The following is a 27,931-nucleotide window of genomic DNA, read 5'->3' on the forward strand; positions in this document are numbered from 1 at the left end:
TCTGGATCCGAGGGCGTTTGACGAAGGAAACCCAGGAAGGCAGAGCCGCGTGGAGAGCAAAGGAGGCACGAGTTCGAATCCCTCCCCGGGTCCCCGAGGTGCAGCGTCGGAGTCGCGGAGCGCGCCGGCCCTTCTCCCGACCCCGGGAGTCCCCAGCCGGCGCCGGCAGCCAGCGAGGCGGTCTGGCCAGTCTGACCTCGGCTCTCGGGGTGCGGGCGGGGCGGCGGGCGCCTCTCCCGCCCCCGGTGCCCCCGCGGTGCTCGCTCCTCCCCGGCACACACACCCGCACAGCCCGCCGGCGTCGCGGCTGGAGACTCGCTCGGGGCGCGGGCGAGCAGCGGCGCTCGCCAGCCGGCGGGGCCCGGGACGGAGCGCAGGGCCGGGCTGCGCGGGACACCTGCAAGGCAGAACTGGGCGCAATTCTCAGCTTCTTCCACGCTTTCTTCCTTCTTTTAAAGAAAAACTCCCTTGTTCTCACTTGAACTTGGAGGAGCAAGGGGTGATCAGAAGGGACTGACGCAGAGGTTTTATTTGTGAACCTTGACGAAGTTCTGGGCAAGTCACTCAACGGGACCGGCGAGGCCCGGGGTGATCCCAACTCCCGGGCGCGGTTCAGCCAGGCACCTTTGGTACCCAGCCGAAGCTGAGCGCGGGAGTGCCAGGCACCCCCAGACTTTGCTTTTGGAATAATGACTCTACAGGTGGCCTTCACTCAGGTGGCCTCGTTTGGTGAGCGTCCCCACCAGGTAAGCGCAACCGCAGGGGTCTCCCCTGGTTCACCGGGTGGGAGGGATCTTGAGCTCCCTAGAAGTAAGTCCACGCGTTTAGCCAAGGCAGGAGTGGGAGGCTGGAAGGAGAGTCTGCTTTTATCACAGGAAATTGTGGGAGAAGGGTGTGGAAGATGGATTTACATTTTTTCATTTTTGCATTGACGCGTGGGGGTGAGATGCGTAGGGGCCTGGATTTTTGTAGGAAATTGTTGCGGAGCGGGGCTGGGTGATAGGCGTCTGAATTTCTGCAGGGACTGAAAAGGGAGCAAAGCCTACATTTTTGCAGAAACCTGAGGATCGGGTGGTGAGAGGTTATGATCCTGAAAATGTTCGAGAAACTGTAAAGAGTTTGAATGTGAGCATTTCAGAGCAATGATGGAGAAGCACTTACCGCGCGGGTTGCACCTGACGCCGCCACGCTCGGCCTTCTGGAAGATGCCCCGGGAGCCCGGCGGCCTTGGAGCGCGCGCCGCCGGCGTCCAGCACCTCGGACAGCGCCGGGCCGCGAGCCGAGCCGGGGCCCCTGCACGCCGCCCGCCCTCTCGGCCGGGCCGCCCCGCTTCGCCGCCTCCAGGGCCGGGAGAAGGGACTCCCGAATCGCAAACGCTCGGCTTCTGATCCGCCTCTAACTGCTTCCCGTGACTGCGGAAGGAAGAGGCGGAGTATAAAACATCCCCACGCTTCCGCGAACGCTACCGCCGAACGGTGCGGCCGCCTGGATTCTGAAAGGCGTTCCCAAACTCCTGCAAAATCTAGCACTTACTGAGCGCGCACACGTGCCAAGGCCCTGTGCTAAGCGCTCTCCATGCGTTCTGCTGTTGTTACGCTCGCGGAGAGCTTGGGTGCTGTTACCCCTGTTCTGCCGATCTGAGAACCCGAGCAGGAGAGGCTCAGTAACCTGTCCACGTCCGAACAGCCGGCCGTGGCGTACCGCGCCTGTCAACCCCGTGCCAGGCTGCCGCAGTGGGAAGGGGTGCCTGAGCGCGCGGAAGTCCCTCCTGAAAGCTCCGAACTTGGGTTCAGAGGGGCAGAGTTTGAATCAAAGCTGCACCACTTACAAACCTGTGCTCTGGGGCAAAATCACCCGAGCTGTCCGAACTTCAGGCTCTGTGTCTGTAAGATTAGGATAATAATGCTTCCTTTGCAAAAGTGCAGGGGAAGATGGTCAAAGAGATCATGTATGCGGAAAAACTCTGCAAACTGCAGATTGTGGTTGGGAGGTGGGGGCCAGAAAGAGGGGAGCAGGTGACTGAGAGGAAGAGGGTAGGTGATGGATGGCAGTGGCACTGGGGTGGGGGCTGGGCATCCCAGAGCAGGGCTCAGAGGGAGGATCCTGGATGAGTTTGATTCAACATAATTCCCTAGATATTTACAGAACTTTGTAGAGAGTATTCCCGTTCGGCCTACATTTGATCCTTACAGCAATCTTGTAAGGCAGAGTGGGAGTTCTTCTATTCAGATGATACCTGCCGGTAGTTACACAGCCACCGACCTAGTAGCAGGGCTGAGATGAGCATCCACGTCGCCCGCCTCTCTCCTCTGTAATCTTCCTGCCACAACCATACATCCACAGGAGCTTGGATCATGCAACGATTACAGACCTAGAGTGCATTTAGAGAAGCGCTGTAAATATCAGGTGCAACCACGTGAAAATGATTTTGCAAACCACTCTTTGACCTACAGAAACAGCAAGTTCGTATAGATCAACCGAATACCTGCTCATCGATTCTATTTTATTTTGTTTCACAAAGACTTTAAGGCAATTTATAAAGATCCACAAGACGTCAGTTTGACACATTCAAAAGTAGTTGAGATTCATTAAGATATAATTTGTGCAAACTTATGTGTACAAATATACGAACACCATATGCTTATCTCGCTGAAACTACACTGTGTAGAACACGTTCTTCAACAACAACAGAAGAAGAAGAAGAAGAAGGAAGGGGAGGAGGATGGGGAGAAGGAGAAGAGGAAGTGGAGAAAGTAGGCAAGAAACAAGATTAAGGCCATAACCAGAAGTAAGATGAATACAAAACATGTGTATTATAGAGTCCTGGAAACTTGCTCTGGGTCACTAAGTACAGTAATGTGTATGTCCAGTGCCTTTCTCGGGAATATGAGACACTTTGTGGACGTTTGCAGGAGTCTGTTGGCCCCCCTCCTTTTGCATAATTTTTCCACTAGGGTCAAATACAAGTAGTAGTGAAACTAAATGCAATGCCTCAACCCTCTGATTTACCTCGGTGCCAAACAAAGGAAGTTTAACTGGAAACCCGATGCCAAGGTGACTCAAGGAAGAAGAGATAAAGTAGATGGTTTTTTAGCTGCACTGAAGCAATTGTTGGTTACCTTATTGGTGATGGCTCACGGAAGCACACCCCACTTAAAAGTTTATGAAAAGGGCTTCTCCATCTATTAGCTCATTGGATCCTCCTAATAAACCTGTAGAGGTGAGAAGCTAGGAAGTGATGGAAAGAACGAAAACACAGCATCCTGACTTGTATTCCAAGTATTTTTACTTTTATGCCTGGTGTCATAAACCCATGTACCTACAGAAGCTAGGTAAGTAGCCTGAGTGTAGGCCTCAGGCCAGCTGTGGGACTACAGAGGATGGTGAGGCCTTTGCCAAACTGAACAATGAATGATTTGTCTTAAAACATTCACATTTAAAAAATTAAAACACTGTGCCAGTCAAGCAAGGTGCCCCCCTGGACCACATTTGGCCCTCGGCCCTTTACTGCGCAGCCTTATCTATGCTGCTCAGGCTACAGACGTGGGGAGGCACGGGAGGGAGAGAGCCTGCATTCAGCAAGATAAAAGACTCAGTCTGTCTTTAAATTCCCTATGTCTAAACTGGGAACGATTGGACAAGATGGCTCTTCGCAGCTTCAAAAATCTTAGCCTTTCATAATTTTGTGGACAGTAAAAGAATCCAAGGGTTTCTGGACAAAAAAGGCATCTATTTCCACCCACCCACCCCCTCCATCAGAGAAAGCATCGTTTTATTTTTTCGATGTTTTAGTTTTCGGCATTTCTCTTCCAGTCCCTGTGCCTTTAGAAGGTGTGTTCGCCCCATGGTGGTGGGGTTGAGGGGGACAGAAAACAGCCCTGAGGAGTGAACGGGAGAAGGGTGGGTTGGAGGGGCACGGAGGTCATACAACAGGGAAGGAACCAGGCAAGTTTTGCTTACTTCTCAGTTAACTCTGTTTCAGAAACACATGAAAAAAAAACACCCCACTTTGGGGTTGCTAATTTTCAAACATGGTGCCTAGCGCAGTCAAAGTGCTTGGGGTTTCAAAATTCTGGGCATGTGTCAGCCCCGTTCGGTCAGGATTGCTTCCTCCCCTCTGACAAGCTGAGAAACCACGAAAGGCATCCGATCTTTCCTGCATTAAGTGTTCCTAATATTCATTCTCTGCCAAGCACAACAGGAAATAAATTCCCAAATTCAAGTAAATTAGACCTTGGTTGACTCCCACCCTCCAGTGGATCACTATTCAGTTCTGCCTATAGGATGCCTCTCCAGCTTGATGCTCCTTAACCCCCTCACTCTGGTGCTTCTGACTCTCTTCATCCCTCAGAGGCTCCTAGTGACCTCCAGCCTCCAGCCAGACCCTTCCACGCCCGACTTCTCCACTCTTCTCCATCCTTAATGCCTAGCATGCATATTGACACTCAGTATATATTTGATGGTGAATGAATGAATGAATGAATGAGCAGGGAATGCCAGTGTGCCAGCCACGGTTTACTTTATTATAAGTAATACAAATTCATTCGAGTTTCATAAATAAAGACATGTCAATTTGTCAGCACTTTATGGGGTGATAGCACCCTGGGGAGTAGGAGTGAGGGAATGAAACGTGGAGGGGGGAACGAGGAGGAGCAAATACACGGGGGACATGGAGCCAGCCGTGGCCTGATAGCAAGCTCAGTCTTGTGGAGGTCACATCGTCTCCTGCATCTCCCCCAGATCCTTGAAACCCACCAACAAGAGGCTCTCGGGGGAAGAAGGGGAGAAGAGTGCCTGCCGTCTACCTCCCACCCCACCTCCTCTAGTCAGCATCTGGTCTAGAAAGGGTTAATGCGCTCACACGGCCGCGCCCAGTTGCTTCCTTGGGGAAACCGTTGCTCCTGGTCAGTTGAAACCAGGGGTGGGGCTCGGGCCACCTGTCACCTGTAGCGCTGACCTGACCTACGGCGGGGGGAAAGGTGCACACCTTGCCAGGTCCCTCAGGCCGGAAAGCCAGGCAGGGGGCCAACACCCTGAGATGCGCAGGTCGGCCTGACCGTGTCAGTCTGGGGGATGCAGAAAGCGGATGGCAAGCCTCTTGTCACCCAGTGTGAGGCTGAGCTAAGGGTCTGAGTCTGTCCTCACTCAAAGCTCTTGCATTTTTGTCATTCAGGGATGTCAGCTGGGAGGCGCACAGTGAAAAAAATGGTTGTAGACAATATGAAAAATCCTCCCTACATGCAGAGCATGTCATACCCATGGATATGTGTCTATGGATACGTGTCCATACACGTATGGATACATCCATGGGTATGACAACCAGAACGCCTTGTCTCCGTTCTGTTCTCTCCTTAGGCGCTGGGATTTGGGACAAGGCCTGAGCTCAGGGGAGCAGGGAGCCACTGATTCCAAGTGCAGGGAGAGAAGCATCTCCTAGAGATCCCGTCCTGTCCGTTCCCTCTGGCCCTTCCTCCTTTCCCTCCCTTCCTGCCTCCTTCCTTCCCCACCCCGGACCTTGAAGGAGTCTGGAGGGATGTGATCTGCCCCACACGTGACACAGAGCCATAACCCGACAATCCATCCTCATGGCCTTCCCACCCTCCTATTCCTGTCTCTTCCTCCTTTCCTCCGACTCTTCCTTTACCCTCCTTCCGATTATGGTACAGCCGATGAGGGAGAGAAGACCCCGTGCCTGCCTCGGGGGCTCAGGGGGCTCAGTGGGCTCAGGGGGCTCAGAGCTCAGAGGAGGCTGACCCAGAAGATCAAAGAGTCAATGCTCAGCAGAGAAGGTTGCAAAGTACTAAGGAGCCCAGGGGAGATGCAGTATCCAGTTTTTCTTGTGTTGTATTGTGTGCATGAGTGCGACAGCGAGTGTGGGTCTGTGTGTCTCTGTGTTGTGTGTGTGGGGCGGTGAGCGTCTGTGTACTGTGTGTGAGTGTGAGAAAGAGAGAGGATGCAAAGATCGTGTAAAGCATTCCAGCATATGAATACACTACAGTTTATTTTCTCCTTGGTGGGCTGTTTCTAGTTTTGCTTTTTATGAATAGTGCTGCTGGGAACATTTTTGTACATGTTTGGCTACACGGATTTACTGGTAATTTATTGATGTGAATGAACCATCCCAAAATGAGTGGCTTAGAAAAATAACCACTTATTCGTGCATATTTCTGCAACTTGGACCAGGCTCTGGAAACTTCCGCCGGCCTCACCTGGGTTCCTTCCCGCAGCTGTACCCAGCTGGGGGCCGGCTGGCTCACAGTGCGGCGGTCAGCGGGGCTGGTCAGCTGGGGCTCCATGTGTTCTTGCTGGCAGGACAGCCCACGTGTCTTTACAAGGTAGGAAATCGGAAGCTGCAAGAGGCCTTGCCTCACAAGTCACACGCGGTTACTCTGGCTGTGTTTCCTTGGTCAAAGCAGGTCTTGACGGGAGGAGGGGCAGTATCTCTTTGCAGGTGCTCGGGGATGGGAGGACTTTGTGGCCACGCTTTTCCGTCTACCACAGATATAAGCCCGGGCACAGAATCACCGGGTCGGAGGGCTGGTTTATGCCCCCACCAACAGGTTCCAGTTGCTTTGCGTCCTGATCCATCCCTGGTATTAGACCAGCCGGTCTAATTTCAGCCACGTTGAATTAGACACCATGTGTAGTGGTATCTCATTGTGCTTTAATTTGATTTTCTCTGACTACTAATGAGGCTGAGCACCTTTTTATGTGCTTATTGGCCATTTGCGTATCCTCTTTTGGAGGAAGTGATTTGTGGGAGTTCTTTATATAGCCTGGGTATGAGTCAGTTGTAATCTCACTCCGCCCTCCTGCTTCGATCCTGAGTGATTCTCCTCTTGATTAAAAAGGAAGTAACATTTGAGCTGAGGTTTGCAGGATGATGAATAATTAAAGAAGAGCAGGGGGCCTTGCAGTCAGAAACATGAAGAGTGCTAAAAGGGACAAAAAAGTCGGGCATTTGAGAAGCAGCCAGATTTGAGGTAGACGTGTGCAGGGGATGGGAGCAGCATGGGTGATGCTGGGGAGGGCTGGGCGCGAGGCGAGGGGCCTTCGATGGAGCAGAAGGCAATGTTTTCACTGCTCATTCCCTCTCCCTTATTCACTGCGTGGAAATCCTGCTTCAAATGTCCAGTGTGTGGGGACGGACACACCTAACACGTAAGACCTTAATAAAGTGCTCTTATTTATGTAGAACCAGAGAGGAGTGGGGATGGCGGAAACAGAAGAGAAAGGCCATACCTCACGCTCGCACACACACCCCCATACACACACCCACGTGCACACACACATCAGTAGGAGCCTGAAGAAGGAAGCACAGAGATGGGGAGACAGTTGCCATGCAGTGTCCCTGGGTGGTCACATTTCTAGAGAAGACCTTGTGGGAACAAACACAACGGCAACGCGATTGCACTGAGGTGTAGCTCTTAGGACAGTGCCTTGTGAGAAGCAGAGAGACACCCTGGACGGTTAACCAGAGTCTTTTCTTCTGAAGAGAGTGGCTTCTTGGAGGTGTGTGCGTGCGTGTGTATGCGTGTGTAAGGAGACCTCTTCTTTACATACTTAAGTGTGGTTTGGGCTTTTAAGAAAATCGCAAGTACCTATTAATGTGTTAAGAATTTATAAAGGATATGGATCCGTCTCTCAACTTCAGCCAAGAAAGGCTTTTGACTTCCAATGTAATAGAGGATTGTAAACTGATCAGTAACTGCTCAGGGTGGTGGGGTCAGGGCAGGAACGATGTGCCTCAGGTGAGGAGCTATGTCCATCTGCTCAGCAGGAGCCTGGAGGGACGGAGTCCCCGGGGAGGGGCTGTGCCGGCACAGATGTGGGCCAGGGAGGGGCCCCCCCATCTGCAGAAGGCCTCTCCAGCAGCACCAGGTTTGGGGGCTCCGGGTGCAGGAACTCAGGGACGGACACGGGGACAACCAAACCAGAAAAGCCGGGTTTGGCAGAACTCAGCTGAGGGGGCTCTGGGGTGGGCAGGCGGGCAGTCCCGTCCATCCTCTGCCCCATACCTGTTCATGGGAAGGATGTGGTGTGGCATCGTTCTGGAAGACTAGGAGGAGGATGGAGAGGATTCTGACATCTGCTGGAAAAGTAGTGACTGCAACCCGGAAGGGGGTAGCGAGACTGATTTTGCTTTACAATGACTTTTTTTTTCCTGATTTCTCCCCTGTTACAACAGTAATGCATGCTTATTTCAGGAAGTACAGCAAAAAGAAGAAGATGAAAACCGTCCATAATTCTATTACCATTCTGGTGTGTTTCCTGCTGGCAGAACAATGCAGTGAACGACCCTTTACGAGGTGACCCGTGAGGTGTGTATCGCTGCTCGGTGCCGGGGCGACGGCAGCGAACGAGGCAGACACACACCTTTCCTTGTGGGATGTGACGCCGGTGTGCCCAGAGGCACGAAGCATGGTCTCCCACACGACATTCCAGGTAAGCAGCGGGCGGGGAGCCCAGCGACGGCCGTTTGTCTTGCTTACTCTGCGCTAGCCCCGGGTCAGCTGCTTTACTGTGGTGAGGGTTTTCTGTACGTGCTCTTGTTCGAGCTCCACCCTGGCTCTATGAGGCGCTGCCATCAGCCCCCTGACCCCCCTTCCCCCACACACATCACAGATGAGGAAACGGATGCAGACAAGCTGGATCACCTGGCATCACTCGGGACCAGGTGGGATTCGACTGCATCCAGCCCTGTACCAGCCACACCACTCAGGTCACCTAGAGAGCACACGACATTCTTCTCTCTTCTTCCCTTGCTAGGTCTGATCGCCACGGTGGCTCGGAGGCGCTGAGGCCAGCATGATGGACGACGACACGGAGCTGAGGACCGATGGAAACTCACTCCTAAAGGCGGTGTGGCTAGGGAGGCTCAGGCTGACCAGGCTCCTCCTGGAAGGGGGCGCTTATATCAACGAAAGCAATGACAAAGGGGAGACAGCTCTCATGGTGGCGTGCATCACCAAGCACGTGGACCAGCAGAGCATCAGCAAGTCCAAGATGGTGAAGTACCTGCTGGACAACAGGGCGGACCCCAACATCCAGGACAAGTCTGGCAAGACGGCGCTCATCCACGCGTGCATCAGGAGGGCTGGGGGAGAAGTGGTGTCCCTACTCCTGGAGAACGGGGCGGACCCCAGCCTCGAGGACCGCACTGGGGCTTCGGCCCTGGTCTACGCGATCAACGCAGATGACAAAGACGCCCTGAAGCACCTGCTTGACGCCTGCAAAGCCAAAGGGAAGGAGGTGATTATTATAACAACAGATAAATCCTCATCAGGCACCAAAACCACCAAGCAGTATCTCAATGTCCCTCCTTCCCCCAAAGTGGAAGACCGGCGGTCACCTCCACTGTGCACGTCTCCTTCGGAGATCGAACTGAAGGCTCCAGGCCTGGGCTCTCCACCCAACGAGAGGGAAGATGATCTCTTCAGCCTCCAAACAGGGCATCTGAGTGGTTGCAACACTGCCAAGTCTCTGAACGAGCCTGGGTCACCCACCAGGAAAGTAGGGAACCTCAAGAGGGCCCGCCTGCCCCAGCTGAAGAGGCTCCAGTCCGAACCCTGGGGCCTGATTGCGCCCTCCGTCCTGGCTGCTAATATGCGTCAGGACGAGACCCACGGCCCCAGCCCGGACAGTGAGGTCATCAAGAGCATCAGCGATGTGTCCTTCCCCAAAAGGGGGCCGCTCTCCAGAACCAACAGTATCGATGGCAAAGACCCCACCCTCTTTCCCACAGTCACGGAACAGGTTCTGAAGATCGCAGCCTCCCTGGCACCAGCATCCTGGAAGGCGGCCTATGAGAAGGGTCAGTCTTCCCACCCTCGTCTGGCCCGAAGAGGAACTCTCCCTGTCGACCAGGAGAAGGCGGGTGTCAGTCCAGCAGGCCCCCCTGCTCTCAAAGATTCAGTGTCCCTCAAACGGCTAGAGAGTGATCTGCACGATTTAGATTTACAGGCTGGGGCTGACCAGCTCAGCTCGGGTTCCCTGGAGTCAAGCAAAGGGCCCTCGGACAGGAAGAGGCTCAACGGCTCCCTCCTGGCTCTCTTCCACGGCTCGCGGGAGTCCCTGGACGCTGCGCCCAGCACGTCCCCCAACTCGGCGCGCCGCAGGCCACCGCATCTCCTGGAAAGGCGAGGTTCTGGAACTCTGCTGCTGGACCGAATTTCGCACACCAGGCCCGGCTTCCTTCCGCCTTTAAATGTAAGTGTGAACCCACCTATCCCTGACATCAGATCTAGCAGCAAACCTGCTCCACTTGCGAGCGGCTTAAAACCCATGGTTCCCGTTGCTCCAAGTTCACCAAAGAGAGTTGATTTGAGAAGTAAAAGGAAGCTCCTCAGGAGGCACTCTATGCAAGTGGAGCAGATGATGCAGCTGTCAGACTTTGAAGAAATCATGACCTAGAAGCTTCCAGAGGGGTTTAAAAAAACCAGACTCTGTGTAGTTAACGACAGGCATCACCATCTAGAGCAGCGTAGCCGGGCAGACCCTGTGCGTCCCGTGCGTCCCTCAGCGCTGGTGACAGGGATGGAGCGGGGTGCAGCTTCCCTGCTGAGATGGTCTCTGAGTTTGTACAGCTTTACTTGAAAAGAGCTCAGGATAATTGGGTTCTAGACACAAAGCCACCAAAACAAAATTCTCCAATGGAAGGAAGCCTTCGGGGTCTGGAGGGAAACAGCAAGTACAACGATCCAGGCCCCCGATTCCAGCTCTTCTCCACCAGACGCATAAGAACGTAGATCCCAAGATGGTATTCAAAGCACGCCCTTTGTAATAAATCTATAAAGTGCCTACAGAGAAGACGAAGCGTTCGCGTTTGTCAGGATGTGCAGAAGCTCACTGCCACCCCCTGAGCTCTGAAATCTGGTAGCTGTGTTCCGTTCGAAGAAGAAGCAGGTCTCCCCATCAGAGAGATGTGCGGTGTGCGGCGGGTCCCCAACTATCGTAACCACGGGTCCCCCGAATCCTGATGGGCCGTACTCGGGGGCGCCTGGGAGACACAGCCTGTCTCCCTCCCGCCCTGACACTAGCTCTGTGCCGAAATCTTGTGAAAAAACAGTCAGGGGCTGTTAATTAATTTGGAGTTGAATGTGATACAATTTCCAGAATAGACCCGTTTCTTGCTTGTTCTTAAGAAAACTTGATGAGATTCCCCCAAAGCCAGAATGATAAATAATGATGGGACAGGCACGGACAAAGAGCACAAGTGGGTGCTTCTCAGGCCGGAAGCCACGGGACCGCATTGAATTCTGTAGCCTGATCATGTTGAGGGGTGCGGGACTGTCCTTTCAGCTACTCTTGTCTAGGTAATTCAAGAAAAATCCAGTTTCTGCTTTGCCTGAATTATCCACATGATGGGAGCTTTGTAGAAATGACCCGAATGACCCTTTCCAGCCACGTTGCGCACACCCAAGAAGGGAAGCAGAGACTCAGCACATTTGGAGTGATGTAGGCACATTTCAGATAAAGATGTTCCCGGTTATCTCCCAGTTACTTTACCTTTCCTGTTGCTCAGATATGTTGGTTCTAGGGTTAGAAGAATTCGGTGGTCCCTGGGGGTTGTGTCCCTCAGAGGAGTGAGTAAAGGCTCTGAGATTTGGGTTTGCATCCCTGTTTCATCATTCACCAACTTTCCACTCCCGCATCGGCAAAATGGGGTTGGCAGTGCTCCACCTTGAAAGGGCGAGGGGGATTGAAGTGCCCGTTGCTGAGCCTGGAACAGACAAGTAACTGGATAGCAGGTAGCTAATTCTGATTCCCATCTGCAGAACCCCGAAGCTTCCAAGTCTCAAATAATACATAATACCCCACACAAGATGGAATTAAGTCCAGCTGAAAAATTCAAGTGTCTCCTTGAGATGCCCAGTCATGCCCTAGTACTGAGCCCTAAGTACGTTGGTAGAGTAAACTACATTCTGCCACATCGGCTCTACACGTTACAGCATTTCTATAATGACATCTGCTAGACGGTTATCTGAATATCCCAAACAAAAGTGCGGACGATGCTTACAAATAAACCGAATGTTTATTTCTTAATCATTCCTTCCGGGCAAGCCCATACTCAAACTTGGCACTTTTGAAATTTTAGGCGGATGAGTCTTTGTTATTGGGGGGCTGTCCTGTGTGTGGTAGGAGGCTCAGCAGCATCCCTGGCCTCTACCCACCAGACACCAGTGGCATCTTCCTCCTAGTTGCGACAACCAGAAATGTCTCCAGACATGCTGCTGGGGGCAACATCACCTCGGCTGATCACCGCTGCTTGAGGAGGATGACAGTGTACCTGGCAGAAATCTGTCAAGACCAACACAGCCGCATGAAGGTGTGGGTCTGGCTGGGTCAGCCCTCCCACTGACTTGAAGCCAATTGAATCGTGCTTTAGTAGGATGACTAATCGATCCATAACTCAGGCCCTTGGGGTTCTTGGCCAGCACACATAGAGGAGTGCTATTCGAATTAGATTTGTACTTTGCAGGGAGGGAAGAAAAGCACGTAAGCTAGTGAAAAGCTAGGGCTCACGAACTTGGTTTAGGGTGTAAAGTCCATATGCTTCTCAGGACCACTGAGTCACGAATGGTTCTTACCAAATGGACGTGATTGCAGGCAAGGAAACAATTCTCCAACGCATTAGAGAGAATCATACCGACAACAATTGATCTCAGCAGCTCATTAAACACACACACGTACCCTCCAACTGTTGTTACTGCCTGCTAAAGCTAACCTCTGCTGGTAGATCTGTGGGAATCTACTAGATCTCTGCTAGTAGATCTAACGCTGCACACGTGCATTTTCCCAAACCTTTAGCTAAGATGCGAAAGCCTAATTTATGCTAAGTAGTGAATGAGGCACATTCCTAGCAATTACCTCAGGCAGAACAAGAAACGTGATGGCTACTCATCCGGAGTAACCTGTCGGTCCCACGAATGCCCACAGCAGGTGCTCCAGCGCCCTCATGCCTGCCTCCGTCACTTGTGACCTGTCCATTGGCCTTTCTCTGGACAGCCTCCAGGACAGTACCTTCATCCCTGTTTGATGGCGCATCAGCTGGATTAGATTGTTCCAGACTAGTACGACCACAACACTTTATCATGCTCAATGCAGAAATAGGCAATTTTTGTCCATGTTAACGCACCTCACAAGGATGCTTAGATTCAACTATGTTTTCCAGATCAGAGATGAGCTTTTCTTTCCCGAACCGTAGTTTCACTACAAGTGACAGCTACAAACTGTAGTTAAGACTTTCTGGAATGTTCATCAAAATGTATTCTAGAACAGGAGTCTAAAGTTTAAAAGTCTGGAGCTTCGGTTTAATTTCTAGACGCCCCGAAGCCGGTTTTTGTTTGTTTGTTTAAACCCACTGTCTTGATTCTCTTAGAATTTCATCAAGTACACAGTGTCCTGCAAAGTGCAGGCTGTGAGTGACCCTCCTCCTTTGTGTGTGTTGGTGCTTCGGACCTACCGTGTGTTGCTTGAACTGGTTCTCTGCGGCATTAGACTCTAGTCTCAAGCTGACATGCTCAAAGACGTGTCCAAATCCAAGTAACGGAACCGTCTAGATATTTCTAACATGTCAATAAAGGATATATTGCAATCCTTCAATAGCATGCCCCATTTTTCGTAGTGAAACCTCAATGACAAATATTACTTTTTCCTTATGACAGGGTTGACACGACTTCCTGGGAACGTCAACCTTAGCAGATGCCCGATATTTTACGCATGCATAATTTTAAAAATTAATTTTTACTTACACAAGTATTATAGTTTCTTCTTGGTTAAACCAAAGGCAAAGGACAAGACGGTGCATTTCCACGGTGAGAGGTGGGTGTCTGTTCTCTGCCCCCACTGCTTGGGCTCCCTGGTGGGCGGAGGGGGCTACCACACGCTGCCGTCGCTGGAGCTCCCTCCTTGGGTCCTACGTCTAATGTCGATGAGTGTTAACATAAGCTCCTGCTCAAGGACAGAGCATAAGTATTAAGCGGACTAGCCCTTGTCTCTCAGAGTCCGGGGTCTGAGATTCACATTTCATCTGCACTCCCCGATTCTCTGGACAGTTCAAACCTTACCTTTAGGTTCTCCCCTAGACTACTGAAATAACTTATGTTAACAAAAAGAAAAAAAAAAAAGGACTAGTTTCAGTATGTCTGTTTCCCACGTCTGTCTTCAGGAAAGGCAGGCCCACGTCATTTCTAAACCCCTAGAGGAGAGATTATGAGGGACCCTACTGGGGGAGGAGAAAGTGATGGGACTGGTGGGGGAGAAGTGATGAGGGATGAGGCCACAGGGGTCCACCTGGACGGAGAGGGGGCATTTCCAAGATTGATAGAAGGTTAGAAACTTGGGGTCCCTTGAGTGGAACTTATCTCCTTCCAGAGCAAAACCACAGAGGGGAGAGGCTGCATGATGCATCCCGGGCGGCTGGGCGGGGGGTCAAGCTGGGCAGGAGGGCACGGGAGCTGCTTGCCCTGAAGGAACGCTGCAGCTTGGACAGTGCACACATCAGATGACTGGTGAGCCCGAACACTGTGCACTGTTGAAGACCGCCACAGAACGGGGCTCCTCCAGGACCGAGATGGACACACTTATTGTCTTTGTTAAGGTGGGGGATGGGGGGCAAGATCCATTTTAATTTGATTTAGAAAAAAGAAGTGTGATGCTTCTTACATTCAATGGTAATGAAATGAAATTCATAGTAATCCGTGCTCTATGGCCCATGGAACGCACAGCTAGGAAGGAAAACACCTGTATCACAGCTGGAATTTGCCTGAGGGGGGCGGAGGTCCTCAGACTTCAGGGAACAAAAGGGAGGTAATTCTTTTCCAGCTGTAGTAATACCAGGTCAGGTCCACAGAGGGATTAGTGTTGACAGTTCTGCCCGGGAATCCCTGGGTGCAGGTGGTTCTGGGATCGACTAATTGTGGACAGGGGGTCTGAAGTCCTACAGTAACGGAACCCACTGGTGACAAAGCACCACCCACTGGTGACAAAGGTCGGCATTACGTGGAAGGATGGGGAAGGAAGAGGAACAGAAGGGGAGAGGGAATGAAAGGACCTAGGAGGTCAAGGTCCTGCCAGTGTGAACCAGCCCAAAGCAATAGCCCGTGGAGGAAGACCCCCGGGGATCTCCATTCTGGAGTCCTCTGCCTCACTCGGGGTGATGGACCCAGAATCACAAACACTCCTGATCTAGAGCACAAAGGATTTCTCATATGGTGAGAGGTAAGGGTCTAAATTAATTTTTTAGTTATCCTATTAGAATTTAATAAGGACTTAATCCATCTTTTTTTTTTTTTTTTTTTTTTGCTGCCTTAGGCACTGTTGGTTGCCTATCTGGTTTGATTTCTCCCTTCTCCTCCTTTCTGTTAGATCCTGATTTTGTTCATGTAGTCACTCAATATCCTTGCTCTCTTTTGACTGAAGCTAAGCTGCTCCATCCCCATCTCCCTCCAAGGGAAGTCCTGATTGGTCTGAGTTAATCATGACATTCTCCTTATCAGCGACTGGCTAAAGGATCTAGCCTAAGCCAACCACCATGCAGCTTTCGTGTCAGGGCCTTAGATCCAGAGATGGATGCGTGGCCTAACTGGGCCAACTGGACTGAAGGAAAGGACATACGTCCCATGGTTGAAAGATTTTCTCTTCCTTCCACTACACATGACCAAATAAACATGTTGTCTCAAAGCTTATTTGTTTGGTTTGACAACCCTCTTTTGACAATGAGAGAACAGAGTCTAAGGATAAAGCCAACATGAAGAGGGGGGTAGAGCTGGGAGGAAAATGGACCAGAGCCTTGATCGTGCTATGCCTGCAGCCTGCATCACATCTGAACTTTCTGTTACATGAAACAAGATATTCTTGTGTCATTTAATCTAGTTAGAGTTGGTTTTTCATTTACTTGGGACACCATGTGAATTGGTTGTTTATTCAGTCTCTGCTTGAATATTTTAATATGACAAATATATCAGTACCCCTGTTCATTAATTTTTGGAAAGCCTTAATTGCCAGAAATTCCTTTCTTATGTTGAGTTGAAATGTACCTCACTGTCAGATTCATTCTTTGTCCCAAGTTACACAAGATGGGACATGCAGGACAGATGTACCCCGAGGTACGGGTGGACACAGTGTGCTTGGTGGGAAGCATGCTATCTTTAGAGTCAGGCAGATCCGGGTTCAGCTGCTGGCTTCACCATTAATAAGCTGAGTTGAGTTTGGGCAATATGGCAGTTTGTTTAATGGCCACAAATTCCTGCCATCCCAGTACGCTCCTCCTCTGAATGTGACTTAGAGCTCCTCCGAACCAGAGATGGAGTCTAATTCTTTACCTTGAATCTGGGCTGGCCTCGGGACTTGCTTTGGCTAACAGAATGTGGCAAAAGTGATACTGGAGGGTAATTCTTGGGGGCGGGGCTTGCTGTTTCTGCCCTGGCTGTCTTGGGATGTTGCCCCACGCCTGCCATATAAGGAAATCAGGTACACGGCAAGAAGCACAGGATGCATGGAGGGCTGAGCGCTCTAGTCAACAGCCCCCATCAGTTGGCACACATGTGAGAGGGACCATCTTGGACCTCCAGCCCAGAAGACCCTCCAGCTGAAGGCAGCCGCAGGAATAAGCTCAAGCCAAACTAGCTGAAGAACCATCCAGCCAGCTGATGCAATCATGAGAAATTGTGAGTCATTGTCGGTTTAAGCCACTGGGCAGTTTGTCACACAGCAAAGGCTGACAGAAGCAGAAATGTGATTTCATTAAACATCTTCTGTGTCTTTATTGTCAAAGGAAAAAAATAATACTTTTTTTTTTTTTGCCAGTTGCTAGTGAGAATTAATTAATGCAAAATACGTAAAGTGCATATGCAGCTAGCACTGCGTGCTAAATAAGAGGTAGCTGTCATGATTGCTGTTAACGCAAACTGTTAATGCAAAGTTAACACTTTCTTCACCCTTAGATTTTTATTCTTTGAGGTTGAATCCAGTTTCCTCTGACTTTACCTGGTTTCAGAAGCCTTCCTGGCAATTTACTATACTGGCCCCCTCCTAATTACCCCCCCCCATTTTATTACTGTGTTTCCTAAAGTAGCACAACACGGGTGCTCTGATCATTGCCCGTGACCCCGCAGCGGTCGCCTCCAGCAACAGCGCCTTCCACGGAGCAGGTGCTGAAATAGCGCTGTTTCTTTATTAACCCTGTGCAAGTCAGGGCTCCTTTTCCAGTTCATCCATTTCCACCGTCTGACATTCTGCCACCTGTCGATGATCAATCCTCCAATGCTCTGACCTGAGCGACTGCCAAGTCAGGATTCCCGCCTCTGAACATATGCAGGTGTTTTCTTGGAACTTAAACATGGGACTTAACATTAAACCCGGCAAAATTCCTTTTAGTCAGTCTTAGCTTAGCACTCCAGCTGGCCAAGCTCATCTTGCTCTTACATCTGTCATTTGTTTCTTCCCTTGGTGCGTCTTACATGTTTCCTTAAATCAGGAACTAAGAAATAATGTTCAACTGCACAGAGCCAGGGAAAGAGCCTCAAGGCACACCCCTCCACACCCCTTCTCTGAGTATGGTACAGAGTCAGTAAATATTAACAACGACATTATGAGTACAGGTTGCTTTCACATCGCTTAGCACATTAACGCACAGTCCGGTGCGCCCGGTGGCAGTCCCTGCCCTCTCATCCACCTGGAGGTCTACAAGGGCCGTACTATTCTTGGCTGAAATCAAGACACCCATCTGATAACGCTGGCCTGAAAACATTCTTAACTGAATAGCCAGACCACAATCGGTGTTTTTTCTCTTTGTTTTACCTGATCATAGAATATAAAACCCTGTAGTAACGATCATACAAAATATCTTCTTGGGCCAATGGTAATGGATAAAGCAGTGAATCAATTTATCAGCTTTCAGGGCTTTTGAGAAGGCAAAGGGAAAGAAAGAGGGTTTTATCCCAGGAGAAGCTTCACCTTGTCTTGATCGCTGGACATCTGCGTCCGTCGCCCAGGGCAAGAGCCTTGCTGGCATCCACGTGAGTGCCGCGGCCCCTGCTCCCGGGAGGGAAGGCGGTGAAGGAGGCGTGTTCACTGGGCCCCGAGCTTGGTTCCTGCAGCCTCCCGCGGCGCGGGCACGCCCCCTGCTGCACCCCGAGGCCGGTCCTCTCTGCTGGTGCGGGACCTCCGCGGCAGAGCCCCCCGCGTCTCGTGCGGCCGCTGTGGCTGGTGGGGGAGGGGGCGTGGGGACCTGGGCCGAGCGCAGGGGACGCTGCACCCCGCGGGACCCGGAGGAGCGGACAGCGTCTGCGGGGCCCGCGCAGGGTGCTGGGCTGCCCCCCCCCCGCGGCGGTCCCTCGTGCTTTGTGCAGCCACTGTGGTTCCTAGTGGTGGTGGGGGGCGTGGACCTGGGCCGACCCGGGGGCACGCCGACCCCGCGGGGCCCCAGCCGAGGGCGCCCGCCACGCCACTCCACCGCACCGAGGCCCCCGCGCCGAGCAGGGCGCCGCGGGGGGAAGGGGCGTGGCCCGCCCGCTCGGCCAGCGCGCACGCGCAGCGGGGAAGGGGCGGGGTGCCTCTGCGCGCGCGCGGCTGCGCACCAGGCCGCCGTGCTCCCGGAAGGGCCGTCGCCGCGCCACGTCCGCGCCCCGCGTGCCCCGCCTCCCGCCGCCGCCGCCGGGCGGGGACCCGACAGGAGGGAGCGGAGCGCCATGGGCCGCGCGGGCTCGCACCCGGCCTGCGCGCCGCCGCCGCTGCTGCTGTTGCTGCTGCTGCTGCGGGCCGAGCGGCTGCCGGGCGCCGAGCTCACCTTCGAGCTGCCCGACAGCGCCAAGCAGTGCTTCCACGAGGACGTGGAGCGGGGCGCCAGGTTCTCCCTGGACTACCAGGTGAGGCCGGCCCCCGCGGCGCCCCGCTCGGTGGCCGGGGGGGCGCGGGCCCTGCGTCCCGGGCAGCGGCCACACTGGGGCGCCAGGCGTCTGGGGCCCTTTGTCCCGCGTGTACTCACGTGCGCCAGTGGGAGGCAGTGGGTTCGGGGTGCCGTTCCCGCGCTGCTCCGCATCTGCAGCTGGACGTGGGGTGAGCAGAGCTGTGGTGTCGGCACGCGCCGCCGCCAGCTTCTGCCCTCCGCCCCCCTCGCAGACCTCGGGGCACGCGGTGGGGGCGGGCAGACCTAGGGGCGGGGCTGAGTGGGGAGGGTCCCCAGGGCAGCCACCTGCTCCGGGACACTCCGGGCCTGAAGTGGCCTGGGCAGCAGGAGTGAGGGCAGGCGTCCGTGGGTCCTCGCTGTCCAGAGCCATCAGAAGGGGCGTGTGCTTGGGGACAGCGTGGTGTGGGACGGCCGCTGGGTTGCGCAACGTACAAATTGTGGCTGCGTTAACCCCCCCCCCCCCCCGCACAGTCACTTCAAAGTGGTCATTATGAGGCTAGAGGGACTTGGGAGGTCGCCGGTCACTGCTAGGTCAGGAGTCCCCTGTGAGGAATGGTCAGCACCGTGTAAACACCTCCGGCAGCAGGGCACTCACCACTTCACAGAGTAAATTCTCCTCCCATCTGCCCAGAAAGGAACTTTTGAAGTTTGGAAGCAGATGGAGGCTGCTTTGGTTCAAGGGACTGTGTCCCTTGGTGGACCTTGGTTATAGCCCTTGACCGCCTGTAGGACCCTGCTGTATGACGTTTTTCTTAGGTTTATAAAGCGAGTTTAAACTGGGTAATTCCCAAGGACACTCTCACCTCTGATGGCCACTGAGTCTATGAATGCTCTAATCTGTATTTGCCTTCTTGCATTCGATCAGTAATAATGGAACATTTACTAGACCTCCTCTGCGATCTACTTGAGCTTGGAGCCTCAGTCTCCTCTTCTGTAAAATGGGAAGAATCAAGCTCCTTGCACCTTTGCAGAGCAAAACCTTTGGGAGTCAGGCAGTCAGGGATTCAGATCTTAGCCCTGTTACTTTCAAGCAGTGTGACCATGGCCGATTTCCTGAATCTCTCTTAGCCTCAGTCTAGTCCCCAGTAAAACAGAGAGGGTCTTAGCACCTGCTTCAGAAAGTTGTGAAGATTACATGGAAAAAAAAAAAGTTCATAAAGTGATCCCGGTGTCTGGTCGGCTGCCCCGCTGGTCATGGCAGACTGTGGGTGTCTTTGGTTGTAGGTCATCACCGGAGGCCACTACGACGTGGACTGCTACGTGGAGGACCCCCTGGGGAACACCATCTACCGGGAGACCAAGAAGCAGTATGACAGCTTCACGCACCAGGCTGAGGTCAAGGGCGTTTATCAGTTTTGCTTCAGTAATGAGTTTTCCACCTTCTCTCACAAGACCGTCTACTTTGACTTTCAAGTGGGCGACGAGCCCCCCATTCTCCCAGACATGGGGAACAGGGTCACAGCTCTCACCCAGGTGAGTGGACATCAGCCGGCCCGGGCCGGCTCAGCCTTCAGCCTATTCCTCCTCTTCTCTTTCTGTCTTGGCCGATGTTCAGCGTCACCACCCCCTCCGCTACCCCCAGCCCCCGGGCTGGAAGGCTCAGGGTTGCTTCACCTCTTTGCACGTCCGGTCCTCAAGGACACCTTCCCCTTCTGAGCCCCCTGCACTGTTTTGCCGGATCCCTGCAGGACTTTCCTCTGGAATTCCTGGGTTCCGGCTCAGTCTTCCACGCAGCACCACTGTGGAAGGGCCTTGCCGTGCCCCCCGTCTGCTTACACCATATGTCTGCATCATTAAGGCCAAAGGCCTGCTTTGTATGGCATGCTCGCTCAGGTAACGTGAGCCGCTACGCCCCAGGTGTCGACGACCTAAGGGACTGACTCAAGAATCAGGGGTTTCTCTTTCTTGTCATCTGTCTGCTGTTTATCAGGGCTTCAGGCCCTTCTGCATCTGGCCACCAGAAGAAGGGGGCAGCGAGAAAGCCCCACCTGTTTCTTAAACGCCCTGGCCCAGAAGTGACGCACAGCACGTGCACTCACGTCCCGTTGCTGACAAATGGTGGGCGCATCTGCATGCAGGGAGGCCTGGCAGATCATCATCTCTGTCGTGTGTGGCTCTCGGCGTCAATGATAATCTGACCCCGGGCTCCTTCACCGGTCTCCCCCCTGCTAGTAAAGCTCCTGCCTCTCGTGTGCAGGCTCTCAGCTTCCCGAGGCTCGCATTCCGTGTCCTGTCCCTGCGTCCCAGTGCTTGGAGCTTGGCACCGAGTATTTGTCAGATCACTGAGAGGCAGGGCCCAGGGAATCCTGCAAGACAGCAAGGACTGTGGTGGCTGCACTGTTCTTGAGCCAAAGCCAGAGTGTCTGAGTCTCCAGGTGGGGCCAGAGCACCTTCTGGGCTGCCTCCAGGGGGTCCACACTCCGTTCCTCTGTGGCTCTGCCCGTGGGTTCGTCTGCCCTCCCCGCGCACGGTGGAAGGTTAGTGCTGCACTCTCCAGTATCGTGGTCTGGCTATGTAAGGCTATTTTAATTTAAACGCATTAAAATTAAATCAAAAGTCTCCCTTCCTTGCTTACCGTATAGGAGCATTTCTGGTGCTCGGTATCGCAGGTGGCCACAGATGGACAGTCCTGCTGGGCAGCACTGGGTCTGAGCCTGGCCGTGTGAGCTCTGGTGGAAGATCCAGCCCAGGCGGGTTCTGTGTGGGAGCTTTCACAACCTGTACTCGAGAGTTCTGTTGTCGCTGATGAAACAGCCTCCATGCTGGAGATTTTGAAGCTCTCTAGAAGCTGAGCTGAAGGCTTTCCCTCTCTCAACCAGTGGAAAACAGAGCAGTAGGGAAAAGCCTGCATGGTTGGTCAGTGCAACAGAGAAATTCTTTCCTGGAGCCTTAGAATTAGATTTGGTTTTGTTGCAGAAAGACTGATGACATTTCCCCCCCTACATCGCTGGACCTCATGTTTTCCCCTGCCCAGCCTCAGATGAGGGGTTTCCTTCCACTGTGTAACCCCAGACCCCTCTGCCTTGAATGGGAGTCTGTGACCCCGAGAGCTCTTGCCCCCCCCCCCCCACTCCGTGGTGGGCACTTGAGCCGTCTACGCAAGGTGCTGGCTGGGGGCAGCCTGAGATGAGCGGTCGTGTCCCTGGCGTGGGCAGCTCCGCGTGGAACACAGCCCTGAAAACCAGTTAGCTGCAGGGCGCAGTGATCAGAGCTGTGGGTTATGGGACCGCTCTCGGGAGGGGCCAGTTGATCCCAGGGAGTCAGGGACCAGCAGGTGCAAGTGTAGGGGTGTAACTTCCATTTTCTTCCCTGGTCCTTATTTTCCTTGCTCGGTGTGGGTCCCCCGTTGGCCACGGTGTTCTCACTTGCCCCCAGACCTCTTCTAGCTCGGTGGTGGCTTAGGGGCCATGTTTTCTGGCCCCAGAATCCATACTAGGATGAAAGAGCAGGATCCAGAGTGACCACGGTCCAGGCCGTGGATGTAGGCCATGGGAACTTGTCTCTGGCTTGGGCTCCAGCATGACCAGGCTCCCAGGAGAGGCATGGGCTGGGAGGATGTCCCCAGGGCGGCCGAGCTTCCGGTGCTCGGGGCATCCTGAGGGTCTGGGCAGATCCTAGCGGAGGCCGAAACTCTCCAACGGAGGTCACAGGCCTGGGGCTGCCTCCATGGTGGCCTGGGAAGGGGTCGGTGTTTCCCTGTGTCTGCTCTGAGGTCAGCTCATGCTTGCCTGTCTCTGCGTCCTTGAAGTCTGTAAAGAACCAAGTTCTCCTGCCAGTGGAGGCCCTGAGGAGGCGAGGCCTGGGGGAGTTTGCTGGGGGTTGCATCACCAGGTGGTAGAGACAGGGTGAGGTGGTGTGGCAGTGGAGGAAGGGGACAGCCCCGGGAGGGGGACAGGTCATGGTGTCTCCAGGGACTGACTGTCCCGATGGAGCAGTGACCAGAATCCCCGGGCGGGGGGGCTCGTAGACTCTGGAGAGCAGCCAGGGCTGGTGGTCTTGGCAGAGCGGAAGTCGCGCCCCCGCCCAGGAGGGCCCACGGCCCTGGGAAGGCAGGGCTCCTCCAGGGAGAAGCGATTCTGCTGGCCTCCTGCCCGGTGGGAAGCAGGCTGGGTGGGTTGCCGAACTGAAATGTTGTGGTAACAGGCCGAGGAGGTGCCTTTCAGACAGTAGGTCCGGCGGAAGATCCCAGTGGGTGGGACGGAGCCCGCTCTTACGGGAGGGGGATGCTGCCGGGGGTCTGTGAATCCCGTGACGTGTTGCTCTCGGGTCTCCTGTGGGGCCCGCGCCGGGAAGGCCGTGTGAGCACCTGTTGCCCTCTGGGAACTGGCCTCCTTCCTGTCACGGATCTGATCTGAGACTCTAGAGGCGCCGTGGCTGTCCTGCCAGAACCGTGGTGCAGGTCTGTGGCCTGGGGCCTCCGACCTGGGCCTGAAGGTGGTGGCTCACGTGGCATCCGACGTGTCCTCTGCATCTGTGACTTGTGAGTCCTCCCTGTTCCTCTTCCTCGTCCCTCCCTCCATTTGCAGTGATTCTGGACCCTGGGAGGAGGCTGGACATGCCGGCCCGCACTGCCAGGCCCCGGGGTGCTCCCGGGTCAGGTGAGCCCAGCGTGCACAGAGTTTCTGAATGAGCTTGGGACGGAAATAAACTTAGTGGATTTCTAGCCTGGAGACCCAAACGAGCCCTTTTCTCGTGTTTAAAAACCAGCTCTGTGTGTATTTATGCATACTGAGTGCGTGTGCGTGTCCATACACTCACACACGTGCACACGCACGTATGTGTGTGTGTCCCCATCCAACCCCCTATTTCAAGGATGACCTGCCTGCTGCCGGGTCCTCTCAGCGCCCGGGTCCGCTCTTCTGCCCCACAGAGCACAGCCCCCTCCAGACTGGCTCCCGCCGGCCCCTCTCAGCGTCCTGGCTCCTGGGGGCCTCGTAAAGTGGGGTTCTGAGCTTGCCGTCCTGCTCACAGCACTTTGCAGTGAGGGGTCCGTCCTGAGGCCTTTACCGTGAGCCCCCCCCACGCTTCTTCGCTCGCATCCCTGAGTCCGGCGGCCCTCCCTGTGCCTTTCGTGAGCTTCTATCGCTCGGCTGCCTTCCCCTCCCCTGCCCGTCTGCCAGGCGCAGCCTCACCCGTCTTCCCCTCCCCTGCCCGTCCGCCAGGCGCAGCCTTGCCCGCCTTCCCCTCCCCTGCCCGTCCGCCAGGTGCAGCCTTGCCCGCCTTCCCCTCCCCTGCCCGTCCGCGAGGCTCAGCCTCGCCCGTCCTCCCCTCCCCTGCCCGTTCGCCAGGCTCAGCCTCGCCCGTCCTCCACTCCCCTGCCCGTCCGCCAGGCTCAGCCTCGCCCATCTTCCCCTCCCCTGCCTGTCCGCCAGGCGCAGCCTCGCCCGTCCTCCCCTCCCCTGCCCGTCCGCCAGGCTCAGCCTCGCCTGTCCTCCCCTGTCCGCCAGGCTCAGCCTCGCCCCCCACCTGGGCACTTCCCATGGGAAGAGCGCCTCCCCTTCGTCCTGCAGGATTAGCAGCTGTCCCCTGGGCATCCCACAACTCTGTACGCCCTCCTGCTGGCTCCTTTCGGGATGCATCCAGTCTGTTCTCCTTTAAACTTGCTGACACAGGACTGTGTCTGTGACCGATTCGTCTCCTCGGTCCCCGGGCCCAGCACAGCGCCTGGGAGCTGAGGAGCTGAGGAGGTATCGCTGTGCATGTGAATGAACACATTAGTGGAAGTTTGGGCCATGAGAGAAAACCCCGCGCCGTCTGAAGTTCTCGTCTCGTTCTTACCGGCGCTCCTGTGGAGCCCCGGCCCCTGTCGGTGATTGTGGCCTTGCAGGGATGGGCAGGCTGGTGTGAACGCAGGACCAGTGTGACCCTCCATACCTCCCTGTGTCCTAGGTAGTGACTGGAAGTGAGCAGAGGGAGGCTTCCGGAGATGCCGTATCTAGATCTGGCCTGGACAAGGCTCGCAGGGGTCAAGCCTGACCTCACACTGCAGCCGCTTCCCCGGTCCTTCCCGGGTTGGTCCCCCGTCCCCTCTGTGACGGTGGCCGTGCCTTCCTGAGCTCTGGAGGCATCAGCGGAAGAGCTGGGGGGAGCGCGCCTCCAGCAGAGAGCTCTGTGCCCCGAGTGGTCCTGCTGGTGGCTGTCACTTGGGAGTCTCCTTCGGGGTCAAGTCTGTGATGGCAGGAACCCTTCTGGGGTCGGTTGGCCGTCTCTCAACATCAAACGCCTGTAGGCGTGAGCTACCTACTAAACGTGGGGCAGGTAAAGGTGCCCGGCGCCGACCGGTCTGGGTGCGAGGTTATGGCCCACGATCACAGGGCACGCAGGATGCCACCAAGAATGCAGGATGAAGGTACCCCTGGGGGGACCCACTGACGCCCAAACGGGCCTGTTCTTTCCCGTGGATTCTGCCCCTCAACCCCCTGCCCCACGGAGCCCCATGAATTCCATGTTCTGCACGGTGACCTCGTCACTGTTCCGTCCGTGTGGCTCTTCCCCACGGGCCAGAAGGACAGCGCCGGCCCCCGCGTTTAGAGGGAACCCGTGGCCCTGGGAGGTGGGCCGCTCGTCAGGCAGACGCAGGACATGGCCTCGTAGGAAGCTCTCGTCCTTCCTCACGTGGTCCAGAGTAGAGAGTGCCCAGCCGGGAGAATAAGCCAACAGGACTTCTTGGCTGGGGTCTCCCATTTGTCTCGGGGACACTGTTCAGTCTGTGAGAGAAACGGGGTCTTGGGGTTGGTCAGGTGGTGGCGCAGTGACTCGGTCTCCCCTCCCTTCTCACGCTCACTGTATGGACGGGTCACCTGTGCAGTCTGGGGACCGAGGCAGGTGTCTCCTGGACGCTTTGTGAGCTTGTCTAGCCTGAGAACGTGTTGTTGGCATAGAACTGTGTAGGTTTGGCATGATCTCATGACCTCCCACGGGCACACGGGTCAGTTCTCCTTCGCTGACTACTGACGGCCTCAAACAACACCCCTGTATTGTCTCCGGCCCGGCGGGGTCCAGGCCGGGTCAGGGTGCGGCCGGTGGGACCTCCTCACGAGGCTCTGGGAGGGATCTGGTTCCACACCCGCCAGGTTGTTGGCGAGTTCAGTTCCCTGCAGCGGAAGGTGCTGGGGTCCTGGGGGTGCTGGGACGGTTTTGGGGCTCTGCCTGGCACGCGTGGTGTTGGACCAGGGAAAGGAGGTTGCAGGTTAGCGGGGCGTCCCGCACGATTGTGGTTTACTTCTCTGCCGTTAGCTGTGTGACCTGGGGCCAGTCCCACGGCGTCTCTGAGCCCCAGTCCCCTCGTCAGCACGTGGGGTGAGCGGGCCGTGGGGAGTCAGGAGTGTCAGAGAGCACGGGGCGGGCGTGAGAGGCGGTCAGGGGGGTCCTGACGCTGCCACCTGCCGTGGGACGCTGGGCGAGGGCCCTAAGCCCCCCGAGCCCCGGGTGGGCTGAGCGCGGAGGCTGAGCTGAGCCGCGGCCTCCTTAGCGCACACGCACAGCGCTCGCTTCAGCACGGGCGCCTGGGGCTGCGGCGGCCACGCGTGGATTCCTCCCTTCTTGTCTAGCGGAGACCGGGACCGCCTCTCTCTTCCTGCCCAGATGGAGTCCGCCTGTGTGACCATCCACGAGGCCCTGAAGACGGTCATTGACTCCCAGACGCATTACCGGCTCCGCGAGGCGCAGGACCGGGCCCGGGCCGAAGACCTCAGCAGCCGGGTCTCGTGCTGGTCCGTCGGCGAGGTGATCGCCCTGCTGGTGGTCAGTTTCAGCCAGGTGCTGCTGCTGAAGGCCTTCTTCACGGAAAAGCGAGCCAGCCCGCGGGCGCTGCACTCCTAGGCCCCGGCTCCTGCCCCGGGGCCCCGCCCCCAGGCCCCTGCTGGGCCCGAGGGCCACCCTGGGGTGGGGCCGAGCCCCTGGGGGTGGTACCCAGCTGTTTACTCCTCGAGCCCGGGGGCCGGCGATCTGGAGGCAGCTAGCCGCATTATGTGGGTCACACCGAGAAAAGCGGACAGTCAGGCCCTGACTGGGGGGGGCCAGGGGTCTGGCCGCAGGGGAAGCCCAGGCGCCCCGGCCTCGTGGGGCGGCTACCTCTGCTCCACGGTGCGTGGGTCGTTGGGCTCGGGTGTGTCCCGCCCTCTGTGGAGGAGGGGGGCCGTCGGCTGGCTTGTCTCCTGGAGCTCTCTATCTGCCGGCGACGCGCCCCGAAGCGGCTTTGCAGAGAGGTGGCGTCCTCCGCGGAGGGTGCCCTGCTGAGCCGTGTGTCTCCCGGAGGCAGCACTCTGGTTAATAAAAGCTAAGCAGGAGCACCGCGCAGACTTGTGCCTTTCTTTCTTTGCCCCAGAGGAGCGCGCAGCTTCTTGGGGAACGTGGGTGTGCGCAGAGGGCGTGCGGGAGAGCAGGCGTGGCCCTCGAGGCGTGTGCACGATGCTGTGGACACACGTGCGCGGCCTGGGGCTCCGTTGCCCCCCTCCCAGTGGAACGAGAGCGGTGACGTGGGGAGCTGGTTATTCTCTCGTCTCAGACTCGGAGGTCACTGTCGAAACAGCTGATCCTCAAGTCCAAACGGGGGGCTGAGCACAGAAAGGGACAGAGCGATCAGCGGCTGTCCTGTGCTGTGTCCACAGCAGCCACGCTGGTCTCTGTCAAACTTAGGTCAGACCATGTCCTCCCTGGTCAGCACCGTCCCGTGGCTCCCCGTGTCACTCAGGTCACGGCAGCGTCCTCGCTGGGGGCTGTGAAGTCCTGCCTCGTCCGTGGGCAGGCTGTGCTGCCCCATGTCCTCCCACTCCAGCAGGTCTCCTCGCTGTTCCTGTAACCACCAGGCCATGCCTCTGCCCCAGGGCCTTTGCACCTGCAGTGTCCTATTGGAACGCTCTCTCCCTGATAACCTACATTATCCGCGAGTTAACCCTAACCACTCCGTTCAGGATGGCGCTGCCCCACCTGCCCCGGCCTCTTGTCTCCCTGTCCCTGCTTTACTTCTCAGCTACGCATCACCGCCGACACATGGGTTTACTTGTCTGTTTACTGTCCTTC

At 55.5% G+C, this 27,931-nt stretch overlaps 2 protein-coding genes and 2 long non-coding RNA genes across 6 annotated transcripts; 3 read left to right on the forward strand and 1 right to left on the reverse strand.

Annotated features, from left to right (window-relative positions):
* Positions 1-279: 279 nt before the first annotated feature.
* ANKRD34C (ankyrin repeat domain 34C) lies at positions 280-11,428 on the forward strand. 2 transcript variants are annotated; one of them, XM_078078795.1, is made up of 3 exons: positions 280-746; positions 8,208-8,445; positions 8,770-11,428. In XM_078078795.1, the coding sequence occupies exon 3, from the start codon at positions 8,809-8,811 to the stop codon at positions 10,411-10,413; it is 1,605 nt and encodes a 534-aa protein (XP_077934921.1). In that variant the 5' UTR covers positions 280-746; positions 8,208-8,445; positions 8,770-8,808; the 3' UTR covers positions 10,414-11,428. The 2 variants fall into 2 exon arrangements, with proteins under 2 accessions (XP_077934921.1, XP_035935918.2); XM_036080025.2 differs by having other exon boundaries at positions 8,282-8,445.
* Positions 11,429-16,736: 5,308 nt separating this feature from the next.
* On the reverse strand, positions 16,737-19,487 carry LOC144382827 (uncharacterized). Its single transcript, XR_013450231.1, has 2 exons — positions 18,989-19,487; positions 16,737-18,207 (listed from the first exon to the last, which is right to left on the reverse strand). It is a non-coding gene; the product is annotated as an uncharacterized LOC144382827 (long non-coding RNA).
* TMED3 (transmembrane p24 trafficking protein 3) lies at positions 18,600-27,198 on the forward strand. Of its 2 annotated transcripts, none has more exons than XM_078078796.1 (3): positions 18,600-18,869; positions 20,135-20,383; positions 26,461-26,683. In XM_078078796.1, exons 1-3 carry the CDS (start codon positions 18,693-18,695, stop codon positions 26,542-26,544), a joined length of 510 nt encoding a protein of 169 aa, XP_077934922.1. In that variant the 5' UTR covers positions 18,600-18,692; the 3' UTR covers positions 26,545-26,683. The 2 variants fall into 2 exon arrangements, with proteins under 2 accessions (XP_077934922.1, XP_035935921.2); XM_036080028.2 differs by having other exon boundaries at positions 18,613-18,869; positions 26,495-27,198.
* Positions 20,390-23,575, forward strand: LOC144382828 (uncharacterized). Its single transcript, XR_013450232.1, has 2 exons — positions 20,390-21,387; positions 21,493-23,575. It is a non-coding gene; the product is annotated as an uncharacterized LOC144382828 (long non-coding RNA).
* Positions 27,199-27,931: the final 733 nt, after the last annotated feature.

This window comes from Halichoerus grypus, chromosome 8 (genome assembly GCF_964656455.1).
Source record: "Halichoerus grypus chromosome 8, mHalGry1.hap1.1, whole genome shotgun sequence".
Taxonomy (NCBI): domain Eukaryota; kingdom Metazoa; phylum Chordata; class Mammalia; order Carnivora; family Phocidae; genus Halichoerus; species Halichoerus grypus.

Coding starts and splice junctions, on each gene's coding strand:
- ANKRD34C (XM_078078795.1), top strand. CDS start 8,809: ATGATGGACGACGACACGGAGCTGAGGACCGATGGAAACTCACTCCTA.
- TMED3 (XM_036080028.2), top strand. CDS start 18,693: ATGGGCCGCGCGGGCTCGCACCCGGCCTGCGCGCCGCCGCCGCTGCTG. Junction 18,870..20,134: donor GGTTCTCCCTGGACTACCAG/GTGAGGCCGGCC, acceptor CTTTGGTTGTAG/GTCATCACCGGAGGCCACTA. Junction 20,384..26,494: donor GGGTCACAGCTCTCACCCAG/GTGAGTGGACAT, acceptor CTTCCTGCCCAG/ATGGAGTCCGCCTGTGTGAC.